The sequence below is a fragment of the Kryptolebias marmoratus genome, linkage group LG10 (assembly GCF_001649575.2).
Source record: "Kryptolebias marmoratus isolate JLee-2015 linkage group LG10, ASM164957v2, whole genome shotgun sequence".
NCBI classification, from domain to species: domain Eukaryota; kingdom Metazoa; phylum Chordata; class Actinopteri; order Cyprinodontiformes; family Rivulidae; genus Kryptolebias; species Kryptolebias marmoratus.
In genome coordinates this window covers 18,984,004-19,011,091 of record NC_051439.1, presented here as the reverse complement: position 1 = coordinate 19,011,091, position 27,088 = coordinate 18,984,004, and the positions used below count along the sequence as shown (strand labels likewise).

At 40.7% G+C, this 27,088-nt stretch overlaps 2 protein-coding genes across 10 annotated transcripts in view; one reads left to right on the top strand and one right to left on the bottom strand.

Annotated features, from left to right (window-relative positions):
• The window catches only part of LOC108241751 (CAP-Gly domain-containing linker protein 4), a 38,199-nt gene extending 22,362 nt beyond the window's left edge, over nucleotides 1–15,837 (top strand). For 3 of the 7 annotated variants that reach the window (XM_037977743.1, XM_037977741.1, XM_037977742.1), the window contains exons 10-16: nucleotides 1,566–1,658; nucleotides 2,553–2,747; nucleotides 2,851–2,985; nucleotides 4,248–4,371; nucleotides 6,228–6,292; nucleotides 6,409–6,487; nucleotides 6,826–8,800. In XM_037977743.1, coding sequence (XP_037833671.1) covers nucleotides 1,566–1,658; nucleotides 2,553–2,747; nucleotides 2,851–2,985; nucleotides 4,248–4,371; nucleotides 6,228–6,292; nucleotides 6,409–6,487; nucleotides 6,826–7,198 — 1,064 coding nt within the window. In that variant the 3' untranslated portion in view covers nucleotides 7,199–8,800. Of the gene's footprint in view, nucleotides 1–1,565; nucleotides 1,659–2,552; nucleotides 2,748–2,850; nucleotides 2,986–4,247; nucleotides 4,372–6,227; nucleotides 6,293–6,408; nucleotides 6,488–6,825; nucleotides 9,140–15,412 lie in introns of those variants that run through there. The other 4 variants (XR_005233621.1, XM_037977739.1, XM_037977740.1 and 1 more) reach the window with 4 other exon arrangements.
• alk (ALK receptor tyrosine kinase) overlaps nucleotides 12,995–27,088 on the bottom strand; it is a 323,506-nt gene continuing 309,412 nt past the window's right edge. For all 3 annotated transcript variants that reach the window (XM_017426185.3, XM_025008021.2, XM_025008022.2), the window contains 9 exons: nucleotides 26,324–26,414; nucleotides 25,784–25,848; nucleotides 25,564–25,693; nucleotides 24,697–24,794; nucleotides 21,178–21,270; nucleotides 17,125–17,226; nucleotides 16,756–16,890; nucleotides 14,884–14,974; nucleotides 12,995–14,351 (listed from right to left, as the gene is read on the bottom strand). In XM_017426185.3, the coding sequence (XP_017281674.1) occupies nucleotides 13,326–14,351; nucleotides 14,884–14,974; nucleotides 16,756–16,890; nucleotides 17,125–17,226; nucleotides 21,178–21,270; nucleotides 24,697–24,794; nucleotides 25,564–25,693; nucleotides 25,784–25,848; nucleotides 26,324–26,414 (1,831 nt within the window). In that variant the 3' untranslated portion in view covers nucleotides 12,995–13,325. The remainder of the gene's footprint in view (nucleotides 14,352–14,883; nucleotides 14,975–16,755; nucleotides 16,891–17,124; nucleotides 17,227–21,177; nucleotides 21,271–24,696; nucleotides 24,795–25,563; nucleotides 25,694–25,783; nucleotides 25,849–26,323; nucleotides 26,415–27,088) is intronic.

Below are 27,088 nucleotides of genomic sequence, written 5' to 3'. Positions count from 1 at the left end.
AACCCTGAGGAGACCCTAACCCTAGCCCAGGGCCAAAAGGCCCTATCACCTTAAACCCTGAGAAGACCCTAACCCTAGCCCTGGGCCAAAAGGCCCTAATCCCTTAAACCCTGAAGAGACCCTAACCCTAGCCTTGGGCCACAAGGGCTTAACCTCTTAAACACTGAAGAGGCCCTAACCCTAGCCCAGGGCCAAAAGGCCCTATCCCATTAAACCCTGATAAGACCCTTACCCTAGCCCAGGGCCATAAGGGCCTTAAGCATTTCCATCCAAATTCCTTCCATCTTTTAGAACTGGTAGATGTCTTTTGTGTCACACACATTGAAAGCCAATCACCCTCTGTAATTTTTACTCCCAATTCCCTTTTCCATTTTGACTTAATAATCAAGATGTTATTTCCATTATGTTTCTGCAACCCCTTATATAGTTTGGAAACGGTTTTACATGGGAGGTGAGTATAAACATTTGTAATAATTTGCACAACAGTATTACCTCCTGGAGGAACACCTTTTTTCTTTTGGTATTGCAGAAAAGTCTCTGTTCTCAAGATTGTAATCTCTTTTCAGTTGCTCAAATGTTTTAACAGTGTTACCTTCTACAAACTAGCACAAAGCTACAAGTCCTCTATCTTTCCAGCCTAAAAAGGAAGAATCTAGTTTTCCTGGTCGAAAGTTTGAGTTACAGGAGGGCCACATCAGGAGTCCAGTGACATCTGCCAATTTCTACTTGTCAACTACTTCTTTCCAGATTAACAATGTGTCTTCAACTATACGATTCCCACTTTGGTTCGAAACTATTTTACCTCCCAAGCGTGTTTGGGGTTGGACCCCACCCTGCCTAAGTTCAATCTGTTTCCAGCCAGTTTCCATTTCCGGGGAGCACCAGCATGTTTCTTTGCATTTTAATGTGTATTGCTTTTTTTCAGCCCTTTTTGGGGCAGAATGAGGGGGCAACAATGTGTTTTATTCATCATTTTATGTTTACAAGTGATCTGCTTTGATCTGATGTGGCTTTTTTATACCTTTTTGTGCAAACCTCTCCATTTACAGCTGTGGAAAATTAAAAAGTCCACTCTATCATGTTTTAAAGACCTGAGCACTGTGCAGACTACTCTGTAGACCAAAGTATTTTCGAGTCGAACATGAAGCCATCCCAACAGCTGAAGTTTGGCTCAAACTGGATTATGAAACAGGACAATGATCCCAAACACAGCAGCAAACCCACAGCTTCACAGCTGAAACAGAATCAAGGTGTTGCAGTGGTCAATCAAAACTCAAACCCCAACCTGGTTAAAATTCTGTGGCTTTATGTAGGTATATTTGTGGCACATGGTTGAGCCAGTGTGTAAGAGGTGATCGTGCACTTGGGCTGCACGATTTAAGAAAAAAACCCCACAATTTCAGAAAGTCCTACAGAATATAACCTTAAAGTTCTGGAGTCATGGAAAGATGCTTATCAAATGTAGCTTTTCCTTCACGTTCTTCGTTCAGTTTGTAGTTTTCTTTTATTTGACTAATTTTGTAATCTGTGTTTGGCTCCTTTTATCTGTGCGTCTGTGTGGAAAGGTTTATTTGTCATTAAAAAAGTACCTGCTGGTCATGAAAGTCCACCTGGTCACAGTGCATGTGCAGAGGGAGACGCCTCAGGCAGTAAGACAGGTACTGTGGGGGTAGTGTTGGTTACATTTAGAGAATGTGCTTTAGAAGTGTGCGTGCACGGTTTGGGTAGTTTCTCAGCTGTTTCTGTTTAGCGCATCTAAAAAAATGAATCCAGCATCATAAATCCATCTGTGGGAAATTCGATTCGATTAAGAAATTTAGTAGCAATAAACACTGAGCAGACTTTAAGAAAGGTTAAGTTTTAAAATACTATTAAAAAATCGAACTAATCCAGATTAAGATTTTAGAAATGGTTCTCTTTTACCAATTTATTCAACTACTCCCTGTTAAAATTTCGGAAATGTCAGGAAATGGAAATTTTTCTTTTTACTGTTTGTGTTTTAGGTTTATTTGTAACCAGATCTTCTTCCTCTTAAAGCATTTTGGCACAGACTTAATCAATTAGCCTCCAAGCAGTGGGTACTTAATGAACTTATGGCTGAAGGTCTGTAGAAGGTAAAAGCTTAATGAGGTCCTGCGTTCAAATGGCTTCTTAAGAGGGAAATTGAGCATCCTGCTCCATCTTATCCCCTCCTGTTGGCAGACTGGATTAACACTTTGGCTTTTAGCTGAACCTCAATACATGGCACTAGGGAAAAGAAACTATTTTAAAATGTGTTGCTATAAGAAAGAAAAGAAAACCTTAGTTTTATACTGCAGCATCACAGTTTCTGATTCAAACTTCAGTGCAAAGATGGTGGATTCATTATTAAGAGGAATTACTTATATTTGGTTCTATAACGTACTAATAGTTGATGTGTTGCACCTTTTAGTTTGGCTTGTGGTGTTTCTCTGAAGGACTGTGGCTAATTTAGTCTAAACTCTCAACTGGATTACTTGATCTTTGTATCACATTTACACATTTTTCAGATGTATTTGTTCAAATCTCTTCAGGTATCCTCTCCCGGTCCCTGTCTTCTTCATCGTCCTCGCTGGACTCTCGGCACAGACCAAGTGCCCGACCTCGTCCCCTGCCGAGGCAGCGCCTTCCTGCCAGGCAGCGAAGAGAGAATATTTCCCCGAATCCCAGGACGGCGCCGTCACCAGCTATTCGGTCTTCGTCTCGTGCCGCAGTTCCTCCAGTTGCAGGTACAGCTGCATAATGACTCGATGGAAGTCTGTTTCAGCAGCTTCATGTCAGCATGCAGATCCAGTAGCACCAACCTGACACAAACTGTCCTCTGTCCTGCAGGTTTCAGAAGTCGAACCCCTTCAGGTGGCAGTCTGTTGGGTGACGGCGTCGAGGTGCGACTGGGGGAGAGGGTGCTGGTGGCGGGACAAAGAACCGGCGTTGTTCAGTTCTGTGGCAAAACCAGCTTTGCTTCTGGTCAGTTGTAAAAAATCTGTGATCATATTAAAACAAATGTTGTTTTTGTGGGGATGAGGGGAGGGGCTCTTGTGGAAATTATAAATTTTGAACATGAATATTTGCACTGTTGATAGAACAGACAAAATTCAACAACATCTGGGCAGAAAATTAAATTATTCGAAGCTTTGGTTTGAATAAATCATGATTTGCAGCTTGTGTTAAATATAAGATCACAAGATTTATTTTTCTTTCAATTCTTTAGCCTTATAAAAATTAATTTATTGCTTCAGAAATGTAAAAGTGTGATAACTAGTCTCCTAAAACCCTGTTATTAAGCTCTATTATTCATATATGTGTCCAATCCTGGTCGTGGAGGGCCACTATCCTGCATGTTTTAGGTGTTTCTCTGCTTTGACACCTGATTTGAATGAATGAGTGAATAACAAGCTGCTGCACCACTGACTTAAGCTACATAAAATAACACAAGCTGGTAAGTTTGATCACAGAGAACCTGCTCATCTCTAAATTAAAAACATTTGCTGGCCTTGAATTTTTCCTCTAAGATTAATAGATATATTTTTAAAAAAAATTAACTAATATTTAGAATGTAGAATCACAGAAATGAGCATCATCCAGTTTTATTACCTTACAACAACTAAATTATGAACGTGCTGCCCCGTCATGTCCACAAAAACACTAGCTCAGGGGTCGTCATGACAACCCACAATCTGGTTCTTTTCTAAAATAAGCAAAGAAACTTAAAAGAGAAATTGTAGAGTGAATCAAGTGCAGCACCTACGTAATGCTCCGTTAATCCCCCTTGTTATAAATTTATCCTCAGCTGAACTGAAGTCACCCTAAAAATCAGATTTGGGGGGAAAAAAAAACCAAAAACCTGCAGCTTTTGAGCAAAAAGCCACCGAAGCCCAAACAGAGGAGCTCACAGGGTTCATTAATATTTAGCCAGCGGTTCTCTTCAGGCATCAGTCGTGTATAAATTATTACTAATGTGTCTCACACCACTGGGATCACGTTCGAGCGGATTTCAGTCTCACGTTTCCTTTGACACTTTAAATCAGTGCTGCTTGGTTTCAGTGTGAGCTGAGGGCTTCAACTTTTACCAACAGGAAATGCAGCTCCACTTGTTCAGCCTCTCGACTTTCTCTCTGTACTTTAACACATTGGAGGCTTCTGTCTGCCTTTCATACAAGAGTCCGATGAACGGAAGCTGCTGACGAATCGCGCCCATTTTCTGAATTCATCCGACTTTGCTTTCGCAGGACTCTGGTTGGGCATCGAACTGGACAAGCCGAGTGGTAAAAATGACGGCTCGGTGGGAGGAGTGAGGTACTTCAGCTGTCCTCCAAAACACGGCGTTTTTGCTCCACCGTCTCGAGTTCAGAGGTAAGTGTTGGGATGACTCGAACCTCCTAACGATTTCCGTCAGCTTATCTGCAGAAGCATTAAAGTAAACTTTACATTCAGAGCAGACTTAACGGCGATTCCTCGAGGCTGCTTTTCATCGCTCTCATCAATACGTCTGATGGCACTAATGAGTTTCTTTGTCTGTCGTTTGTGCGACTGCTGGCATATTTGATTTTGCACTCTGTGTGGTAAACGATGCTCCTCTGTTCTGGTGATTAACCGGAGTCAGAGTTATCAAACATGAAGCCTGGAGCTCTCACGCAGTATGACTTCTCAATTTAATGTGACACCTTGTAATGAGCCAGATGCCATAAGTTCTACTTTTAAACAAGAATAATGGATTGCTGAAATGTATGGAGAAAGATTTATTTACATAACAAGTTGTTAGTAAAATGTGTCAGGGGTATTGTATATTGAAATGCTTCATACACAGGAGTCTCTTTTTAACTATTTCTGTATGTTATACTCTGCAAGTAAATAAATAATTATGATGTTTTCATGGTATCTACTCCTATATAGGTAGTTTTACTGATAAAATCTGGTTTCTACAAGTAGGAAACACTTTGGGATCCGCTGTGTTCTGCCAACAGCTCTTTAGGAAACACTTTGTTGATGCAAAAATCCCATTTTCTGTTTTAAAACATACCAAGGGTAATACAGTTTGATATGGATGCTGTTGTAGCGAGCTGCCGGTAACAAAGAGCTAAAAGACTCGATTTAAGATTTTTTTTATTTGTTTTGACACAATGCTGGTTTATCCCTTGTGTTTAGAAGCCTTTTTCTCCTTGAAAGATTCAGAGGTCAGAGATTGAACAAACAACACAAAAATGTGAGGAAAAAGCAACCAGTTTTTAAAAAAAAAAAACACCTTTGAAATGCCTTCAGAAGGCCTGAGGAACTATTGATCAGGACAGCTATAAAGATTACTAGAAAGTCTGCCTGACTTCAGACTGTTTTTACGTGCAGCTAAGAAGCGTCACACCTGCTCTTACTTCTAACGCCTCATTATTTCCTCACTTTATTTGGACTTCCTCAATACAGACACACAGTGTTACCATTACACATTTATCACGTGCCAAAGTAGTTGTTTGTGAGGGTTTGATCCTGCGGATATGAAGCCTGTTTCCTGACAACTTTTATGCACGAGCCACTTAGTTACTGAACGGCACATTACCAGCACCATGCCTGCAGAGTAAATTGGTCATAACTGAATAAAAGCTATTAAAAAGCAGTTGACATATAAAATAATGTGTTTGTGAAAGTGTTTATTAGAACTGATGGACTGTCGCACCTTAATTTCTCCATGTAATTGGTCTTCCTTTTTTCTAATCCCATATTGCTCTTTTGTGTTTTTCGTTCTTTTTTTTTTTTTCTTTTTCGCAACCGTTTGTGTTCTTGTTGATAAAAGCTGCTTTTTGGAAAGCTTTGTATTTTTTTTTTTCCTGTATGGATGTCTTCTTTTATTTCCTAATTAACCTCGGGGTACAGCTCGTGCTTGTCAGCTGTCTAATGAAAGATTTCACATTCTCATCCAGAAGCTTCTCGTTTCTTCTCCTGTCAGCAGATATCACAAACTCCCCCTTCTCTCACACGTCCTCTGTGCTTTTATTTCTGTGCCCACCTTTATATTCTCATCTCTTAAATGTATTTTTAAATATTCACCCTCAGTATTTTCAGAAATCTACTGAAGATTTAAGAAGACATTAAACCAAACTGATGAGGTTGTTTCTAGGGTGTGCTTATTCATGATAGTTTAAATAATGTCTTTTTGTTTATATTGCTGACAAAAACATGATTATTTTCCCACAGCGTCTTGTTTTTTTCTTTGCTCACAGGATCCATGGTTCAGTTGACTGCCTTTCAGAGCTCACCACCTCACGCCTCAGTCATCAGTTCGGTGGTGAGAAATAGCCTGCAGTTTATTTAAAAAGCATCTGTGTGTTTATTATTCCGAATTTTGCCTGCGTGTGTCTTTGTGGAAGCCCCCCCCCCCAAACTCCTGTGATTGGTTTGCAGGAACGATTCGTCGCAGTTTCAGCACATCATCAGCCATCGCCGCTCCGAAGGAGACGAGCAGGAGGAGCCCGGTTTCCAGGTGAGACTTTTTTTTTTTTTTTTTTCTCCTCACATCTCTCTTTTTCTTTTCCCCCCTGAGCTTTTTCAGCTTCATCCTAATCCCCTGCAGCAGTGACAGAATCAATACTGATAAGAAGCAGAGGTATTAGTCAGCAAAAGGTTTCTTTTTTAAACGGCTGCTGCATGATTGTGCTTATAATGAGGGAGAACAGGGTATTGAAGATCAATCCCCAAAACCCTGAGCTCATATTAATCTCCTGACTTTTGATGTATCCTTTCCCACGACATACATTTTCTCATAAATCTTTCTCGCCTTTTTCCCCCCCTCCTGAACTTCCACAAACAAACAAAACAAAGAAACAGGAGTCGCTCCCATCCTCACCGCCGCCGCTGGAGCACCCTGAGCGGCAGCAGCGGTGGGTTTCCCCGAACCTCAGTGGTTTCTGGTCCCTCCCCTGGCTCTGACGGACAGGTGCGCCTCCACGTGGGCATGCAGGTCTTCCTGAGCAGCGCCAACGAGATGGCTTCCATCCGGTACTTGGGCACGGCGGACTTTGCCCCGGGACTCTGGCTCGGTCTGGAACTCCGAGGCCCAAAAGGCAAAAACGATGGCTCCGTGGGCGGGCGCCGCTACTTCACCTGCCGGCCCGGATACGGCGTGCTAGTTCGACCCAGCCGCGTCACCTACTGCGGCATCAACGGTTCCCGTTTGGTGGACGAAAAAAGCTGAAGATGTTTGAACTTATTTCTAACTTCCTCATGGAAACTGAGCTGTTTCGAGGTTTGAAACACAGGAAAAAACAAACACTTGTTGGAGACAAAATGCACTTTACAAAGTTAACTTGTTCTTCTGATTAGAATCGGGTTGGGCAGGATTTAAAGTGTGTGTGTGTGTGTATGTGAGAGGGGTTTCCTAATAACTGCACTATATTTAATCTGATTGCACTGACAAACATCAGTGTGATAGAATAAGATAAAAGAACAACATGATGGACGCTTCCATACGCAAAACTAATTCTGATCAGATCAGTTGATTTTTATCAGATAATTATGTACTTATCTGTCCAACTAAATGTATGCGTGTGTTTATTTGAGTGTGTACTCATTAAAAACGCTAAAACGGGAAAATAAAATTTACTTTATTTGATTGATGGATACCAGATCAATCTATATTAAAAAAAAGTTAATTAATTAATCTCAGGATGCAACTTAATCAACAAAAGTTGTTTCCTCCTGAATGATCAAACCGTTTTGATCAGAAAAATACAGATTATAGTGTTGGAATTATAGATTAATATATAATTATAGGTATCAGTGCCAATTTATAACAAACTTGTAGCTGTGATGAAGCTGAGCAGTAAAATTATTTAACACTGGCTTGCGCTTTAAACCCAATTTTTCTAAACTGCAGAGGGTTGTCACAGCTTCAAATATCTGAGCTGTTTTATGTTTGAGCCTGAAATAAGACTTTGGATCAGGTTTTATAACTTTACAATCTGCATTCTGCTATTGCTAAAAAATATAGGGTTGCAAAAAAGCGTCCAATAAAAACCTTTTCTAATAGATCTAACAGCTATTGAGTAAAGCTTACCTTTGTTAAATGGCTTCTAATAGGCAATAGAGTTGTATTTAATAGCTAAATGAGGTCCTTGACACAGGAAATGTGTAACCACCCAGAAGTTTGGTGGATAGAGTTGCCGTCTGATGAGAGCGTCTGAGGAGCCCTGCGGATTGATCGTGCATGTTGAAAACAAGACCGCTGTTCAGTAAAACACTCATGTTCCACCCAATTAGAGCGTGCAGGCCACAACAGTAGCAGCAGAATCTCCAGTGGCCTTCTTGCATTGATCTGTTTTGGTCAGGCCCCCTGTGATTGAAAAGCAGAGCCCAAGGTTGTCTGAAATGTCTGCAACAGATGATACGAGTAGGTGGGGAGGGAAAAAAATAAGATAAACAACAACAAAAGACCTTCCAAAGTTAAAACATTTTTATCTGTACTTTCTTTTCCTTTGAGAAAAAGCTTCTTTTTATGCTAAAGCAATTTTGTAACATTTTATTTTTAACAGTTCTGAGTTTTTCTTCTTTCCGATTCTTATTTGTTGGTCTATAATTTGATAAATCTGCTCTTTAAATCATTCAGGGTTGTTGGTGCAGCTTCTGATTTAAACATTAGACGTGTGGCTGTGTGACAGAAGAGGTCAGTCCAACACATTTAAGATTTTATATAAAATATAAACAATTCTGCTCCACTGTAACCTCGCTTCTTTGCCACTCTTATTTTATTTTCCCCCCTTCTCTGTTGAAAATAAATTTGTTGGATTGTTGATACAAAGCCTTTTAGAATCTGAATCTGAAATGGCTGAAACACTTTGAAATGCTTACATGTCTGTTCACTTACTCTTTAATTCCAGCAGGTCTCACCTCCGTCGACGCTGACGGGAGCAGCTTTATTTACTTTTCACACCAGCTGGGATTCACAAATTCAGCTTTGAATAGGAGTGACATACCTTATTATGCTATGATAGTGGAGCAAATTGATGTTTGATTGCTTGTTTTAAATTGTTTTGGATGCTTATTGTTGCTCATGTTTGCAGTCCGAACAGGAGGGCGGAATGAGGGAGAGGTTCCAGTGATGAAGAGTTTTCTCCAAACTGCTGAAATGGATTTGTTGGTAAGTACACCAAATGTCTCTTTATGTTCAGTTTTGTAGTTTTCATCTTATATGTGAAGGACTCTTAACTTCCTTTTACATAGTACATACAAAGTAAACTTTAATTTTGTCGAAGTGGAAGCAGATGTTTTAAATAGGATGCAGGACTTATTGATTTAAAGATCTTCTTTCTATAGTTTATTTTCTAAATGTATATATTTAAAAGACAGATGATTAAAGTCTTGGTTTGAGGAAAAATGCCTAAAATAGATTTAAGCAGAAAGTTGATTAACCCAGATGTTTCCTTGACAGGAACTATATTTATCATCGCCTGCCGCCAGAGGCAATAATGTGTTTGTGTGTAGCGTTAGCAAAAAGTATGATGAACAAGAGGACGGATTTGAATGAAACTTTCATAAAGTAATCACTGGATTAACTTGGAGTGAACCCAGTTAAAGAATACCACCACAGCAAACCACAAAAATGTTGATAACTCGTCAGTTTTACAGATATTTAGCTAACATTTGATGTGGTGGTAGCATTTCACCCAAACTCTGGCATGAAGGCGGTGGGCGATATGCATTACTTTAAGGAATGCTCAGCTTTAAATCTTTTATGAGCACTTTGATTAAACCCCCGTTTTAACGTACTTTTTCTTCTCAGGAGTCTAAATTGTGTGTTGCCGTGTAGAAGTCAGGCTCTCCTCTTAAGACCTGCTGAAACCTAAACCATAGATCGTCTTTGAACGAAGATGTGTGCACGTGTATTTAATCACTTTTAGATGCATCATGGAAGAAGACTGTGAGACTTTGTGGTGGAAAACTTGTCCTCCAACAGTTACAGGTTACTCTTGTCATTATGAATTCAACTTCTGCTGGATTCTTTAGAGAAGCAGTGTCGAAAAGGGGAAAGAAAGAAAAAAAAAGAGCATGCACATGCTGTGTAGCATTATTATGTTTAGTGAAAGCACTTGTGAAAATGACTTCTAAATGTAAATGCAGGTGAGAGGCAGCTGATGAAAAGTGCAGCAATGGCTCAGACAGAAAAGTCATCAACATGCTGGGAAGTTGAACTCAAAAGTCATGTCAGGAAAAAAAAGCTTTTTTATTTTTTAATAGAAAATAGCTTTTTGAAATAATGGAAAGGCTTCCACACATTTAGCTGTTTGAGTCTGTGTAAAGTACTTGTTTATGATCTTGGATGTGAAGCTTTTTTGGCTGCTTGAGTGTCGTCATACCTCCGAACGAAATGAAACTTTTGCAGAAGTTTGAGGTTTGGTTTTGCTTGTCTTGGTTCTGTTTGTTGTTGTGTCTGGAAACTAACTTGTGAAATGAAGTTTTGTTCTGGTCTTGATCTTGGAAAGCTTACAGATAAAATTCACATTTTGGCATAAATGTGCTCAAAGTCGACACTGTTCTATTAATCAAGCATCTGTGCTGCAAATGTAAGGAAGGAATGATGGTAAAGAAGGCTTTCAGCATCAGAGGCCGGCGTTTGCACAAAAACCCGCAGGTCTTTTGTTGTCGATCTGAGAAAGGAGCAGGGTCTGAACGCCCGCTGACGCCTCTTGTTTTGGTACGAACTGTTTTTCGTTCTGCTGTGTTTGAACCTCACTGTCTGAGTTTTGCTGCTTATTACTGTTGCATTCATTATGTTTGTTCAGTTCAGGTGGAAAATGTTGTTTGCAAATTATTCAATCAGGGAGCGGATGGGAAGAAACTGTTGTGGTGTAAGGTTCTGGTTCTGGAGGAGAGGCGCTCATAAGGCTTTCCAGTGTGGCTGATTTGAAATTTAAATGTTTGTCTTTTTGAATATTGTCCTGTCACTTGTACTCTGCAGCTAGAAGACCATTATTGATCTTTAACAAAGACTAAGAGCATTTTTAATTTCTGGTTGGAGTAGTTTCTCAGTCTTGATGTGCTCAATGTCTCTATCAGCATTTTGTAAAATGAAATGACCAATCTCAGCTGAACCACAAACTAAGATTAGTTTGGTTTTATTTAAACACGATGGAGACCAAAACCAAACATGTGGAACAGCTGGAACCTGAGGGATAGAGTTTATTTGTAGACAAATTGATCCTGGCAGCAGCACCGGTGCTGTTGTTCATGTTTACACTAAAGGGATAATCCTGTCGGGTCTCCGTTCGCCACTTTCCGCAGGGCTTTATGTACTTTTAATGACCGGCTCACTGTACGTAATCCTGTTTATTGCAGATCTACAAAACCAGAATGAGCCGCCGTGATTCGTCACCAAATGTTATAAAATTTTAGTATGTTAGCGGAATGAGATGTTAATCAGGCTGCTTCTGAATAATATGAGACAATAACTAGTTTGATTTCTGCTGCTCCTCTTCGTCTGCTGGAGGCTTCATCCTCACTGATCTGATCAGCTCCGTGTGGATCAAAACCCGACATCCATCAACTTAAACTTCTGCGGAGCTTTTCTTTCAGAGAGGTGTACTGCTGGAAATGATTCTGTCTGTATGGTGCTGCTTGCCCTTATTGATGCCTTTTTTATTGTGGATTGCAGTTATAAACCTGAACTGAAGTTTACAGGAAGGTTTTCACCTGGATCGTAGTTTATTATGATGTTTGTCATCTCTTTAATTACCATAAAATGGACCTTAATGGTCAAACTATGGTAATATTTAAAGCACTGTTGCAGAAGTTGTTACTAAACAGAGACCCAGATTTATTGGAATTGATTTAAGGTGTAGGAAACACTAAATCAGTTTCCTGTGGCTGCTGTTTAATCACAATGACTATCTTCGGACATGCCATGTCTTAATATCTAGAATAGTACTCTAGGCACGCAGTTACAAAGTATCACCTGTTTTGACAGAGTTTTAGGAATTAATGTGTTTAGCATACAGCGTGCGGAGGTTCAGCCCAACTTGATCAGAACAGCGAAGGCAGGAAGAGCTGTGTTTTGTTGTGATATATTCAGCGGTTTGTGGAAGCTGCTGCAGATGTCCTGATCTTCTTGTACCGAAGCTACATTGTTGAGTTTCAACCTTCCCTTTTGGCCCGAAGGTCAGACTGAATGTCAGTAAAAACTAGTCTGGCATCTTTATAAGCAACGCCTGAATTTTATTTTCTCACGAGTGTCTGCAGAGACTTGTCCTCTTCGTGCCCTTTTGTGCTCTCATTTTCTGCTCCCTTACGCTCTAAAATAAGCCAGGATTTTGTCTGCAAATGATTCAGAATGTTGTTTGAACTTGGCACGTCTGAGTTCTGCTGTGAGAAAATAGAATCTTTTACGTCTTTCAAAACACCAGATGTTATATAGTAACTTTATTATTTTGGCGAATGTCTTCCGAAGGGCAATGTACAGCTTTAACCATAGTACAATACTTTATAATTACAACATTTACAGGTGCAGTTTATACATCAATCAAAAAGAAAACAAACAGGTGGTTTAACAGGCACTGGAGACAAAACAAAATATTGACTTTTGCTTACAGATATGCAGTTTTTTTTTTAAGTTTCTGAGCATAGTGACAGCTCTTTTTTACAGCAGATGGATGTTAACACAATGTGCTTCATTCATAGGGAAAGCAAATTACACTTAAACTTTTCACACATTTGTATTCCACAGCACCCACCCTATGTCAGAAAAGATAAAATATGCAAATTTATAATGAAGTGCTTTAAGAAGGGGGGAAAATGGACAAGTTTTCTCTTCTGACAAAAAGGAGGGATAATATTTAACAATAAATGGGGAGGGGGGGACCAAAATTGTAACCTGAGTTACTGTTTTTGCTATGTATTAATAAAAATATATTGATGCAGATTAAAAAGTAAAACCAGTTATTGTGAAATAAATTAACAAGCAGGCAAGCAAACATCAACAAACTGTTTTTCCCCAGTATAAATTTTCATAATAATCCAGTATCTTAATTCGTTTTCGAAAAATAGTCTAATACAAGTTTCTCCCACCCCCTCAAGGAACAGTGGGAAGGTTCTTCATCTGTTTACTCAGTCTTGTGATGAAAAAATACTTTTTTTTTTTTCCTTCTCTCCTCTTAATGTGCTTTAAGGTCTGTTGGGGGTTGTAACATACCTCAAAGGTTGTCCTGTGAAAGGCCCGTTTCAGAGTTCTGTTCTGGTAGAACTACAGGAATGGACCAAGATGTTTGGGGGGGAGCTGGAGGTGAAAACTGCTTTATGTCCTGATCATGAGAGCAGCAGTACAGGCGTCTGGGCTAAAGCACGGTGGCGTTGTGGCCTTCCATCCGGGGAAGTCTTGGGTCCTGCACTGTTCCCATGGTAACCAGCAGCGGGCGGCTGTCCTCGGACACGCCTGACCGACCCAAGGACATCGGATTGGGAATAGTCGCCCCCCTCTGATGGTTTGCTGAGGTTGGTACAGAGGTACCTTGCTGGGGTGGAGGGGGCTTGGGGGTTCCATGGGCAGCTTCCAGCGGCAGGCCATGCTTCTGGTATCCATATCCGATGTTCCCACAGGGGAAACGTCTCAGTCTGTAGAGTGGAGCTGGGGGCAAGGCTGTTGAATCTAAAAGCAGAGGCGATTGGCCTGCAGGCGGGGGCGGTGGAGGTAACAGCGGCCTGCAGAGACCCTGCTGCTGCTGCTGATGGTGCAGCAGCTGCAGTTGATGCTGAAACTGCTTGTGCTGGTGTTGGAGACCTATCGCCCCCGCCACCTCGGCCACAGTCCGGCCCACCTGCTCCTGCCCCTCTCCGGGTACCCTGCCAGTGCTACCCCCTGGTCCCCCCACACCTCCCTGCCTCTGCTGCTGCAGAAACCACGAGCCGTATGTGGGGTTCCAGAGACTGGTGTTTTTCCCGTCCTTCTCCTGGGGGTGACCCTGGGCAAAAGCAAGGTTAATGTGGCCCCCCTCTGAGCTTGGTTGGGTGGTGACATGAGCTGGCTTGGCAGTAAGTGTGTCAGAGACGGTGGAGGTGATGGTGATAGCAGTTGTCATGGCGATGGAGGTCTTTGTGTGAGGCTGGTGATTGCATGGCTGAGGCTGAACTGATGTCTGTGCTTTGGCCTCTGCTGCTGTGCTTGTCACAACCGTGTGCTCCCCCCCTCTTCTGTCCGCTGCGGGATAGGCTGGAGGTGGCTGGGGAGCGTCCCCGTCAGGCACCTGGGCTTTCACAATCACCGCTAGAGCTGAGGGGTCGTCGGGGCGAATGGATACATGTTCCTCCTCCTCAGGAACAGGCCCATACTCCACAGGCAGGGGCGTGGTCACCACATCAGGGTCCTAAAACAAACAGTTTAACAGAATATGAACTCTTACGTGTCACAAAGGAAAATACTGATGGATTGTGTGTAACTGGGTACACATCCAAAGCCTGCAGCTGTAACTAGGAATACACAGATTGGTCAACAGGTCTTTATTGTGGAAGTTTTACACTGACTGAGGAAGACCTGAAGTTAGATAATTACAGCCTATTAATGATGCTAGAATAGACTTGTTGCATGTCTTAGTAATCCAACAGTTATTGTATAAAATGTGGTTTCAGTAGACTTTTCAAAATCCTGTTTCTCAGCCAGATGAGATGAGAAACTTGACAGCTGAAACATCTGGAGAATTATTGATCTTGGGCATTTTCAACGAGTCAGAAAATCAACGAGCAGCTGCCGATGTTAATGCTGGCATGCTCTGTTGACGCCAAAGCAGCTGGCTTCAGACCGCAATGCATGATGGTCTATTTTAATAGATGCAGTGTGAAGCTTTTGTACAATATGATGACCTAAAACACCAAATATTTCCTTTTAATACATCCGTTTACCTGTAAGCAGTAATCAATTCTCTCCAGAATCGTAGAAAAGTTGGGCCTGTCTTCAGGCTGGTGCTGCCAACTCTGAGTCATTATACGGTACCTAAACAAAAAACACACAATTAGATTTTAATTACTTCCCCTCTGTGTAGCTGCAGTGTCTCTCTCCGGCGCGGTTTCTCTGATTTTATTTGAAAAATGCCATCTAGATCGATTGTAACAAAATGCTCTTTAATACTCGTCCTGGTTGTTTCTTGCAGATTCAAGCGTAACCTCCCACCACTTTAAAGCTCAGCCATTTATTAAGCTGATCGGTTGTTTTTTGGGGAAGTTCTCGCATCACTATAATAGAGACCTTGGTGTATCTAATGAGTGCCGCAAAAAACCATGACTGCATATAAAAGCCCACATTTACAGGGAACGTACAAGGCTGCAGAGCTGTGAACAATTAATATTTTACCTGTTGTTCAAGTGCGACAGGACTGATGAGCCAACGGCTAGTAGAAATTCGTTTTGTGAATGTTTGTGTGTTCATTTTCAGGTTACTCTACTAGATGGAGGTGACAGAACCCAGGTAAAGGAGAAATGAGCAACAGGTGAGAAAGTTCAGGGTAGGATATAGACATGGAGACGTAAGGGAGAATGGCTCTCTCTGTGCCGAGCCTGGTTGATAGCAAAGATGAAGAAGTAAAGGAGACGAGAGGACACAGAGGAGGAAGTTGCCTGACCAGAATAAAAGGTGTGGACACGCCTCTGTTCGTGCCTGGAGTATTTGTCTCCGATGTATCATTATGGGGAGCTAGAAAATGGCAAAGGTTTAACATTTGCAGCTTGAAAGGTCGCCGCATTGGTAACATTTCTGCTACGGACCTGTGTTTTTATATATGCAAGTATTTATTAAAATTGTTGTGGATTTCAGCAGCTACTTGTTTCTCTCTCACCAGGAATAAACTTTTTTAAAAGTCACAGTATGTTATTGTGATGTCTGTCCTCCTGGGTTTTAAACCACCTCAGAAGACATTAAGTGGACCAAAGTGGACTGTTGCCATCTTAAAACAACTCCAATCTTCCAAAGGCTTTACTTTAAAAACCTTCAGCTTGGTCAAATCTGTCAGAAATATTAAATTCCTGTCTCCATTATTTGCTCTTGTAAATAACAGCGTGATGACAATGTAAAGGTTTATAAAATATGAAGATTGGAGCAGTTTAAAGATGACTGAAGTCCCTTTAAGTGCATTCAAATTAGCTGTTAGCTTGTCAGACAAACTATCATAACTCCACTTCAAAATGACTGAATTATACTGGACTTTTATCATCACAGAGAAGAAAGCTAGAGTGTGAAACCCTATATTTTCTATCAGAATTCATATGTAAGGCAGCACATTAAGAAGTGGTCGGTAAGTCGGTCCTGATCCTTGCCTCTATCCTGCATGTTTTAGATGGATAACTTCTGGAGAACTTGATGATTTGGTGAGGAGGTAATTAAACCATTTCAATCAAGTGTGTTGGAGCAGAAAAACCTAAAACTTCCAGGATAGGAGGCCTGGAGGTCTGGATTTTGACATCCCTGTTTTAGATGATACTCCCTAAACACCAGATTTGAATGAAAGGGTCATTAATATGCTTCTGCAAAAACTTGAGATGCTGAAGAGATAAATCAGCTGTGGGAACAGGGAAATGACTAAAACATGCAGGATAGTGGCCTTTGGGGACCAGGATTGGACACAGACATTGAAAGCAAACCTTAGATTACAGCTCGTCTACGTGGATTTAATTTGGATTCCTGTCAAAATCACACAGCAGCCTCTTTATGTTCGTAAAACAGCCTAATTAGACTTCAGGGGATTTTGGTGAACACATTTATCTGTGTGGATCTGCACTTACACTGGACCAGGACAGTTTTTAGGCGGGTCCATCCTTCCACCGTTGGTTACAAACTCCAACACCTCCTGGTTACTGCGGCTTGGATACGGCATGTAGCCCAGTGAGAAAATCTCCCACAGCAGCACCCCGAACGACCTTTTTGAGAGGAAGATGATGAAGACAGATTAGTGACAAGGTGAAAAAGAAAGCGGCAAATTAAGCCGTAAAAAATTATTGGCATCATTAAAACTGAAAGCGGCGGACGAGTTGCAGACATCACGTTTAATAAAAAATTAAATCTCATGTGATGGATAGAAGACGGTGGAAAAACAGGTAAAGTACAGAAGGTGAGAACAGCCTCATATTCACTGAAATGTGCAGGGTTCTCACCAGGTGTCTGTTTTCGATGTGAAGATCCCCTCCATGAAGGCTTCAGGTGGCATCCACTTCACCGGCAACATGGCGCGCCCCCCCTTCCTGTAATAGCTCGCCCTGCACACAAAAATACACAGACCTCAAAATCCACACAACAAAACTCAGGTTCAGCATCGAACGGACTCATCCAGTCACGTTTTCCAATATGTCAATGTCAGAAACCTCCCAAGAACTTCTCATCTTGTAAAGAAGAAGCAGGGTTGTTATCCAACATCCCTGCCAGGTTGAACCCTGAGCTAAATTTGTGTTGGGAAGAAATGATCTGATTTGGGTGACTACCTGGTTCCTTATGAACCCACTCAAGTCAAAACATTTTCTTCCATCTATAAAGTCAACCACAAAGTAAAATAACTTATTTGGCACTTAATTTTTGTTGTAAAAACAGTAATTTGTTCCCCAAACTCTTGTCTGTTAATGTAGGAAGCACTCGGGAATTAATAGAACAACTGGGCTGGACAACTTCCAGCAGAACTACACAAGGTTTTGGACAAGTAAAGGAATTAAATGAACACCTCCTCTGCTAGAAAATTCAGTGAAGCAGCAGCAGCTGCTCGGTTTAAATGCCACATGGCTGACCAGAACAGATTTGTAATTACAGTGGGCATCTCCCAGGTGGTAATGTGACGCAGCACGAGGAAAGAGCTCAGCTGCCATTTCTTGGATGAATAAATAAACGAAGAAAGAAAACAAAATCACTTTCACAAAATGTTCTTTGACTCATGATCCAAAGCCAGTGTACTTTCTGCTGGAACATCCTATTGTTTGTAAACTGGATGATACCTGATGCAATACATAGGTGCTGCAGGTCCGAATGGGTTAAAGAGAATTTCAAGTTGTGCTGTTGCTCACTTGAGCCAAAAATAAGTACTGGATGTCTTGAAAGAAACATCTGAAATGAAATCCAAATATTATGTGCAATTTAGTGCCGAGAGGTTTAATAAAACGTGCAGTATTCATGCAGTGTGCTCAATCTGCAGCTGAGACACAGCTTCAGAAATTAAATTAAAATAATAAAATCTTTATTTGCATAAAGTCATCTTTTTAGTAACTAAGACTCGGGTTTATTTATTACAAATTCAAGTAAAAAAAAACCCTACTGCATTTATCCCAGTGTGAACTTGAGGTAAATAATCATAATTTTCTTTAACTCGGAGCTGCAGCTGTGGGTCTTCAGGGGATCAGAAATGAATATAGATGATGTGCAGTCAGCTAATATATACTTAAATTATTGGCAGTGGAAGTTACCCTTCAGGAAGAGTACACAGAATCACTGAAGCAGAAAAAACCATCACTAAGAGAGTGTGTTTACTTAGATTATCTAAGAGCTCCAGTATTTTATTTCACCCAACCCTTTAATCTAACTCTTACAATAAATGCATCCAGTCGATGGTGGGAAAGGGTCAACACCAGCAGTTTTGGGTCCTTATAAAAAGATATCAATTTGGTTGCCATACTAAGGTGCCACTGGCTTTAAAAATACTGATCAAAGCAGCTGCATCACAGAGTTTCTGTTATCTGGACTGAGGCGTTTCACAGATTAAAAATATGTAGAATGTAAGACTGATAATCCACCTTTCAGAAGATCCTTTTTATTTTTTTTTTAAATTCCTGACTTTTTGGAAATGTTTGTTACCAAACAGACTGAAAACTAAGCTGCAGATTAAAGAGGTTTTAAAGAGCGTCCCAGAAAACCTGTAGGTCAAACGGAGACAGTTTCTACTTATTTGTATTATTTTCTGGTTACTATGAGCAGAAGGGAAGCCGGTGGATTGAGAGGTATTAGGAAGAAAAAGCACGAGATAAAGCAGACTGAGCTGAATGAGAAAATAAAAAAGGAGACAAAGGAAACTGAAAACATGCCAGCACTCATATGGAGCAGGCAGACAGGAACTGCAACCTGAAACCTTACTACACGCCGACTAATTAATTTCTATAATTTAAGCTAATTTCTTAGAGAAATAAACTTTTTTTGTAACAAATACTGTTTACTTTTGCATGACAATCCATTTTTTCCCCCCTCTTTTTTGTAATAATGTCACTAGGCCCAATTCACAGTCCACCATCTGCTCAGCCGTCTGGTCATCATTTTCATCTGCGAAGGTCCTCCAGGTCCTTCCTGTCGATCCCGTGCAGCCCAGGATGGTGTGACTGTGTGCACTGAATGTGTCTGCAACAGTAAAACTCAAAAGGCCTCAACATGCCTGAACGTTCAAGGCCTGCGCGCTCCACAGTGTTTTACACTCCCTCCCTTAGGGGGCGATATTGTGCTGGCTTGTCATTATAAAAAAAAGGTAAAAAAAGGTGAGTATTGACAGGAATTTAATGGAATTTTTGTGTTGATATAAACTGATCAAATGTGGAGCTGTGTTTTTTTTTTTTATTAACCCTTCTTGTGGTTTGTTGTGAACTTTGTCTACATTGGGTTTTTGGCACCATCTTTTAATATTTATTATATTTTGTAGTCAGCACAGGGTCATGAAACTCTGGAGGAGGACCTGGTGGACACCAGATAGAATAACCAACAAAACAAACACAGTGACTCTAAAGATACAAGATGAAAATGGGGCAAAGACTGAAGCAGCAGCTTATAAATGCCTACTCACCACACATTATCTTGGCCTTTTATAAAAAGGTAAAAACCCACAATGCATCTGAGTTTGAGATGATTTATATAACAAAAACACCTGTGACTCTGCTGTCAGAATATAAAAAGATGACATTAAGCCTTGCTCTGGTTTCTCGCTGGGACGCCGGTCCCCTGTGATCGCCTCAAAAACACTCATGTCCCTCGTCACATAAAAGCGGTAAAAATAACCCACCTACAGCCTTGTGGCAATATCTCCTTAACAACCACCCTCCCTGTTCACATCACAACAGAGATAATAAAATCCTGACACCATGTCTCCAGGCTGAGAGATAAAACCAAATTTGCAGAAAAGGCACCTGAAAAAAAAAAAAAACGACATTAGCAATTAAATCAAGCATTCCTAATGTGGCTCCCCAGGGATGTTGTGCAACAGCCGTCCCTGAAAGTGACTTTGCTGCTGTGCGACTTTCCATCGGATGATTCAAAAAAGTGCGCTGATGGAGCGGCGAGATGCTCCCACATCATTCTCCTGCACTGATTCCCGAGCAGATGAAAGGCTTCGGAGATCTCCCCGCTGGGTTGGATTCATTTAAAATGTGTCACGTGAAATTGTGTTTGCTGTAATTTCAGATGAGATGCTTTTGGACTACAGATGAGCTCATGGCGATTAAACAATGAGTCAGAGCAACACAACCGGTGTTAAACTTTAACCAGTTTATCTGTCTGTAAAAAGTGATTACACTGTAAAAGCCTGTAGCCAAGTTGGTTAAAAATTCAGCAGAATGATGATGCAAGATTATTTCTATTTTCTTAAAAGCATGACTTTCAAATGCTGGAGAATCAATCCAATTCAAAATGGCCGCCACAAACTATCTGATAATGAGCTAAAAATGTGGCGTGGTGGTCGGTGAGAGCCACTCCCAAATCATATTTCAAGTGCTACACATTGTGCAACACTTGTGCTTAAAGTTTTGGCATCAGCTGTTGAAGTCGAGCCTGCCTGTTAGCAAAATATCTCATGAACCAGTGGACAGGTTTCGATGCTTTCAGGAAGTAACTATTGAAGAAGTGCCCAGAACTCAGACACTTTTACAGATATTGAACTGAAAGTTGGGGTGGTAGTATCTGAGACGCTTCCCAAACACAAACTCTGAGCACGAGCAGATCCCACAAGATTTCATCTCACATTCTTGAAAACACAGAACTGGTTGTTACGTACGCATTTATGGGAAACTGAGTTGAAGTTCTTATTTACTGACAGTTAGATTCATATTTAACTTATTAAAATAAGTTTCCTGCATTGGTGGTATAAGTTTTAGTTTAATGCTCAAATATATCCTAATTCTGACCTGCCTTCACTCTCAGCCCCTGCCTCTCTTCTCTTGGCCTCTGAAACAAAGGCTGACTTTGAAGTGTTTTACCTGTAAATGTCTCGAGCCATCCCAAAGTCTCCGATCTTGGCCACGCGGCCCTGTCCTTTGCAGGTCAGTAGGCAGTTTCGAGCTGCGATGTCCCTGAAAATAAATAAAACATTAAAGTCAAATATCCAGGCCACTGTGTGTGGCAGATTACTGCTTTTAAAATCATGAAGGTGCAGCATTGCTCGCCTTTTCCCTCTACAGTAATTTACTTATATATATATATATAAAAAGAAAAACATGAATGAAACACCCACAGTTAATCCTCTGCTGGATCTGAAACTCAGTCTCACCATCAGAACAGAAAACCCCGGACAGAACCTGCATGACTTAATTTAAACGTGATGCAGACAGAATGGGTTGCATGTTTTTATTGTATGAATTAAATCGATCTTTAAGGAGATAATAGGCAGAACCCACCCACTGGAGTTTGCTCCACAATCATCCAAATTTAACTCGTTTAGAAGCAAGCATGTGGCTCCTCATCAAGCAACAGAAAAGTGCGCACAAGGTCACATAAAAGCAGGATTTAAGATGGGAACATCATGTGACACTGAGTTCAAACTGAATCATGAGGCAGGAAATGGATGAAAATGAATAACTTACAGCACAAGGCTTGTCAGTGTATAGAAAGAAACATTGTTTTGATGTTTGGCCTCCACAGTCTGATTAAATAAGATGAGAAATGACACAATGAGGATAAAAATCCTGATTCAGACGGAGCTTTTTAAGAGAGAAACCTCAGCTGTTTATATTTGCTCCACTTCAGTGTGTCAGAAGGGTCTGAAATTATTCAACTTATATCACTTCAACACTACTTTCAATTTGATAGTAAATAATTCATCTCGAAAATGAGATGTAATTGATGTGCATGAATTTGTGTTTGTTTCTTTTTAATAAAGTGAGCCACTTACAGAGAAGCGTCTCCTCGGTTTAATCACACTACAGATTTTCCCGTTGACGATTAAGTGGTGATGCAGACATTCAATTTTGGGGCGTCTCAGGTGCCTTAGAAAGATTGAATGATCTCTATCAACAAGCCCCTTTCACTGCTTTAACTGAATCCATCAGCTTCATGTCTGAATGAGCATCTTGATGCATTTCCTTCACGATTTATCACAGCAGTCTTACTGACTGAACCCGGTAATATTTACTCATCACCTTCAGGAAAGAATGAACTGCTGCAGCCATATTACTGGATAAGCATGCACAGTGGTCGGGGGGGGGGGCTTAAATTGGCGTTTTTACAGGAAACAGACAGACAGAAACAGAGAGCCAATGCAGTGAAACCATTTTCCTGACTTTAATACCCATCATCTTTAACTTGAAGCTCAATAGAAGTCACAAAAAAACAGATAGTTCTATGCTAAACTTTTAAGCTTTGTCAGCAAACTTAGACATCCACTGTGTTAAATGTCACCTTCCATTGAAATTGATATATATATATATATATATATATATATATATATATATATATATATATATATATATATATATACACATACACACACGAGGCACTTTATAGAACCCGTGTTGGGTTTGTTTCTTCTGACCTCATGTAACAACATGGGGACAAAACAAGGCACTGCTTTTAGAGTTGAATTATTTTCATGTCTTTTTCAGACCAAAAGAGACTTTTGTACCAACTCATTTTATTGACTTGCACTGTGCATCAATGGTTTTTTTTGTCCTAGCTCTGCAAGCTCGCCATGCACCGAGGTCAAAGTTCAGCCGAGTGACACTGAAGCAGCCAGTGGACACAAGACATGAATTAAACTGCTCACGACTGAGACAAAAGCAGCTGAACGCCATGAAAACTGAGCTCCTTTCTCTTTGCTTTATTTCTTCTCCTTCTGAGTTCTGTTACAGATACAACTCCATCAACATGGCAGACATCCAATTAGTAGAGTAAATATAAATATATGAATCAACACACACACACATTGTGCTTTCCATGATAATATAAATTATTTTAAAGCAATATGCCGCTGGAAGAAAACCTTGTCTCTGTGAAGACTGTTGTAATCCCTCCCTCTATGCTCTGTCCAGTATTGTGCCTTTGACACATGCTGTTCCAGTCTGAATGAAGCCGTGAGGAACGCTGACATAAAGATGTTTGACTGAATGCTGTCATTTCAATACAAGGACGAACCGGCTCATGTTTCATATCTCACCTCTGAAAAGGACTGTTGTGAGGCTCTGTATTTAAATCCAAGCAGTCATTGTGTAATGATTGAGGAGAAACTCATAGAAATCGTTTGCTTTTGCTTCTCGGCAAGGACGAGTTTTAAAATGCAGCAGCAGCTGCTGCAACAAGCCGAAGGCTGAAGGGAAGGGCGCAGATATTGTTCATGCAGCACGGCGAGACCGTTATTAGAACATGTTTAACTGACCCAGCTCTGCAAGGCTTATTTACAGTAAATTCAAGGTGCATTTAAAGACCCATTTCACTGCGGGCTTTAGTCCACTTTCAGAACACTGAACTTCTTTCCAGGTGGTTACAAATGTGAGTGCTAAACCTTTTGTGAAATAAAATAACCAAAAAGTCACACCGCATGATCCACCGGCCATTGAGCAGATGTACCACCAGAGGAATAAGCAAAGAAACACAAAAGCTAGAGTAATTCGTTCTCAGACAGCATTAACCCTCCGGATTTAACCTGTTTAAGGATATCACAGCTCTTCATGATAGCCTGTAATCCTTGAGAAAAAGCTGCGTTTTCTAAAACCAGCTCCATTCATTCCCTGCCCTTTAGTCAACCTCAAGTAAACACACCTCCATAAAACTGGAATAAGCTTCAAGGACAGTGTTAGAGGCGATTTTAATACGGGTCTGAAGGCAGAAGATCAGGTTGTGAAGAATATTTTAAGCCTCCAATAGAGTCAGACATTAGACAGATTGACTGAGCTTTACTGTGGCACTTTGGGCCAAACAAGGTTTAATGGGCTCCATTTGTCAGCAGCTAATACTGAAAAGACAAGAAAAAAGGCCCCAAGAAAGGCAGACAGCTTTTTATTGTCTTGATACAAATGTAGAACCAGCATTGACCTCTGCTCATTTGAAACTAGGCTTTTCTAGAAAATCTTGAAGAGATTTAAAGAAAGGATATTTCTAAAATCCTTCACAGATGTCCTCACATCCTTCACCTGCCGCAGTAAATACAGATATGCTCTTTAACTTGTGGTTTGGAGGTACTGACCGTAAAAACACAAGCCGGCCAGCCCATTTGGCTGCTCCAAAGCTCAACTCATTACGTGTCCTTTCTGCTTTCATACAAAGGACATGAAGCGTGTGGAGTCCGTATGTTCCTGTTGGACTGATGACTCAGTTTATGATTCTGAGTTTACATGAACAGATGAATGAGGGCAACTGTTTACTGAATGCTACGTTTGTGTTTCATGTGCACGCCCATTCTGTCCACCCTTTGTTTGTCTATCTTTCTGCTGTGTTTACATGACTCCTGAACGCCGCAGCTCATCCAGTCATTCTGTCGTTTTTGCTCGTGCATACAGTAAATGTACCTGTGTATGAACTGGTTCTCCTCTAAATACTGGCAGCCCTTAGCGATGTCTCTGGCCACGTTGAGGAGGTCCACCATGGTCAGGCTGGACGGCTGGTCCTAAAGCAGCAGCAGATGATCCAGGGTTAAATGTTACTCAGTATATCTTTGGTACGAGTAGATAACGCATAAAAAATCATCATATGAGACTTTCAAATAAATCTACTTCAAATCAAGCCATTGATTTGCAGGTGGTGGTCAAGACTGCCTTGTGTTAAAAAGAATAACTCGCTAAAAACAAACAAAACAATGACTTCTGGATAATTTGCGTTTCATTTGACCTTGAAACCTGGAATTTCTGAGTTCCCAGCTTCAAAATAAATAGTTTACCCCTAAAATACTACTTCTGAACTCATGTCACTATTTAAAGCAAATAAAGTTATTTTTTCAGATTTGTTAACATGATCAGATCAGAACATGTTCCTTCTGTTGGAACTGATTCAGAACAGGAGTTTCAATCTGTCCTGATGGACTTTAACTCCTACAAAAAACAAGTGAACAGAAAATCTTTTTTCTTTGCCTGTTTTCTAATGTTCCACTTCAAAAATGTCCTTAAAAGCTCAGAAAACTATCGGCCACCTGTTATTCACCAAACACCGAGCGGAGTTTGCAACTGTCTGGTGAAAATAATGGAGCGTTTAGCAGCTGAAGAGCCGGAGGAGAAAGAGTCCCTGAGGAGGCTCCATCAGCTGAACGAACAGAGATGGTGTCTGATGTGTAAATGAGCAACTGTTTGCTATAACTTCAAAGCTGGTGTCACTACCGGAGAAACAAAGCGGTGTAAAATGCGTATTATTGCGAGGAGTAGAAGTCGAGCAGCGTGTCTCACCAGCCGGGGTCGAGTCTCCCTCAGGAAAGTCTTGAGGTCTCCCCCGGCCATGAGCTCCAACAGGATGAACCTGGGCATGGCCTGCAGGCTGACTCCGATGCAACGCACGATGTTCTGGTGGTTGAACTTACTGCGGAGTCACCAACAGCAGGAGAATGAGCATTAGAAACAGATTTGTGAGCTCTTTAATGACGAACAGAAGTGTGTGGCAGGATTCTACCTGATAATTAGAGCCTCCATGAGGAAGTCCAGCTCATCTTGCTCAGAGCAAACTTCAGGAAGAGTCTGGAGGGAACCGAATATGACTGCAATTAGTGCTCATGTGCTGAAATGGTCCATTTAAAAATCAGACTCCCTCTTTTTTTTTTTTTTTTAGTGAATGTTTGAGTCACTTTGATGTACAAGTTCTAACAATTACTGCAGAGCTGCTTCAAACAATTAAAACTTATAGACAGGGAAAATATAAGAAAATAAAACCTGATTCCTATGGCTGAAAGGTTAACATGAAGGTTTGATTGGAGATGAACCAAAATCGGACAAAAGCTCTGCACTTGACTGAGCAATTCCTTTTCAAATTTTAATCTTTTAAACTATAGAAAGAAAAAAAGAGATTTAACATACTTGAGTAGATTTGAAAAACACAAACTATTGTGTAAAAACATGTTGATTCTTGTTCATTTCTTTGCAACTTCTGACATAAACTAAGTCAAACTGGGAAACTTCAGCTGTTGTTTGACCAGATCAGCAGCTTCAGACTCACCTTTACAGCCACTTGCAGCGGACTCGGTTCACCTGGTATCCCCACTGCCAGACCTTCATAAACTTCACCGAAAGCACCGTGACCGAGACCCCTGCAGGCAAACACACACACACACACCCGTCACACACACTCTGTCACTAAACTGAAACACTAAGGTTTTTACCCATAAAGAGTAAACAGCAATAAGACTTGAGTTAAACACATGATAGTAATAATAATCATGCTTTGAGAAAAGTTATGAAACAAGCAGTAATGATTTTTACTTTAAATATGGGAGAATTAGCCACTTGTTTTCATCTCATTCTGTTAAGAAATGTAGTTACTTCACTTGATTATTCCTTCTCTAACACTACAGCTGAAAGGAATAAGAACCAAAATGATGAGCTGGTGAGCTATAAACACAGAAAAGCAACATTAAAAACTGAAAAGAAAATCATCGGCTTCAGCTGAAGCACTTTGGGATATTACACTTTATTTACTCTTGCAGCAGTTACAGGACTATTAGATTTAAATTGTTCAGATGAATCCTAACAATTAAGCAAGCGCGCATTCTGACCTTCATTTTAGGACAATTTCTAATTCTAAACCACATATTTAAATTCCTAATATTTAATTGGTTTTTAAGTGCCATGTGTTGTTGAACTGAGTGATGGTTAGCACCTTTTATTACTGTGAGCATAATCAGACAGTTCATTAGCTCAAGAAAAAACTAAAATTTAAGATGGAAGCAACTCTCGAAGATTAACTAATAAACCCGTGGCGTCC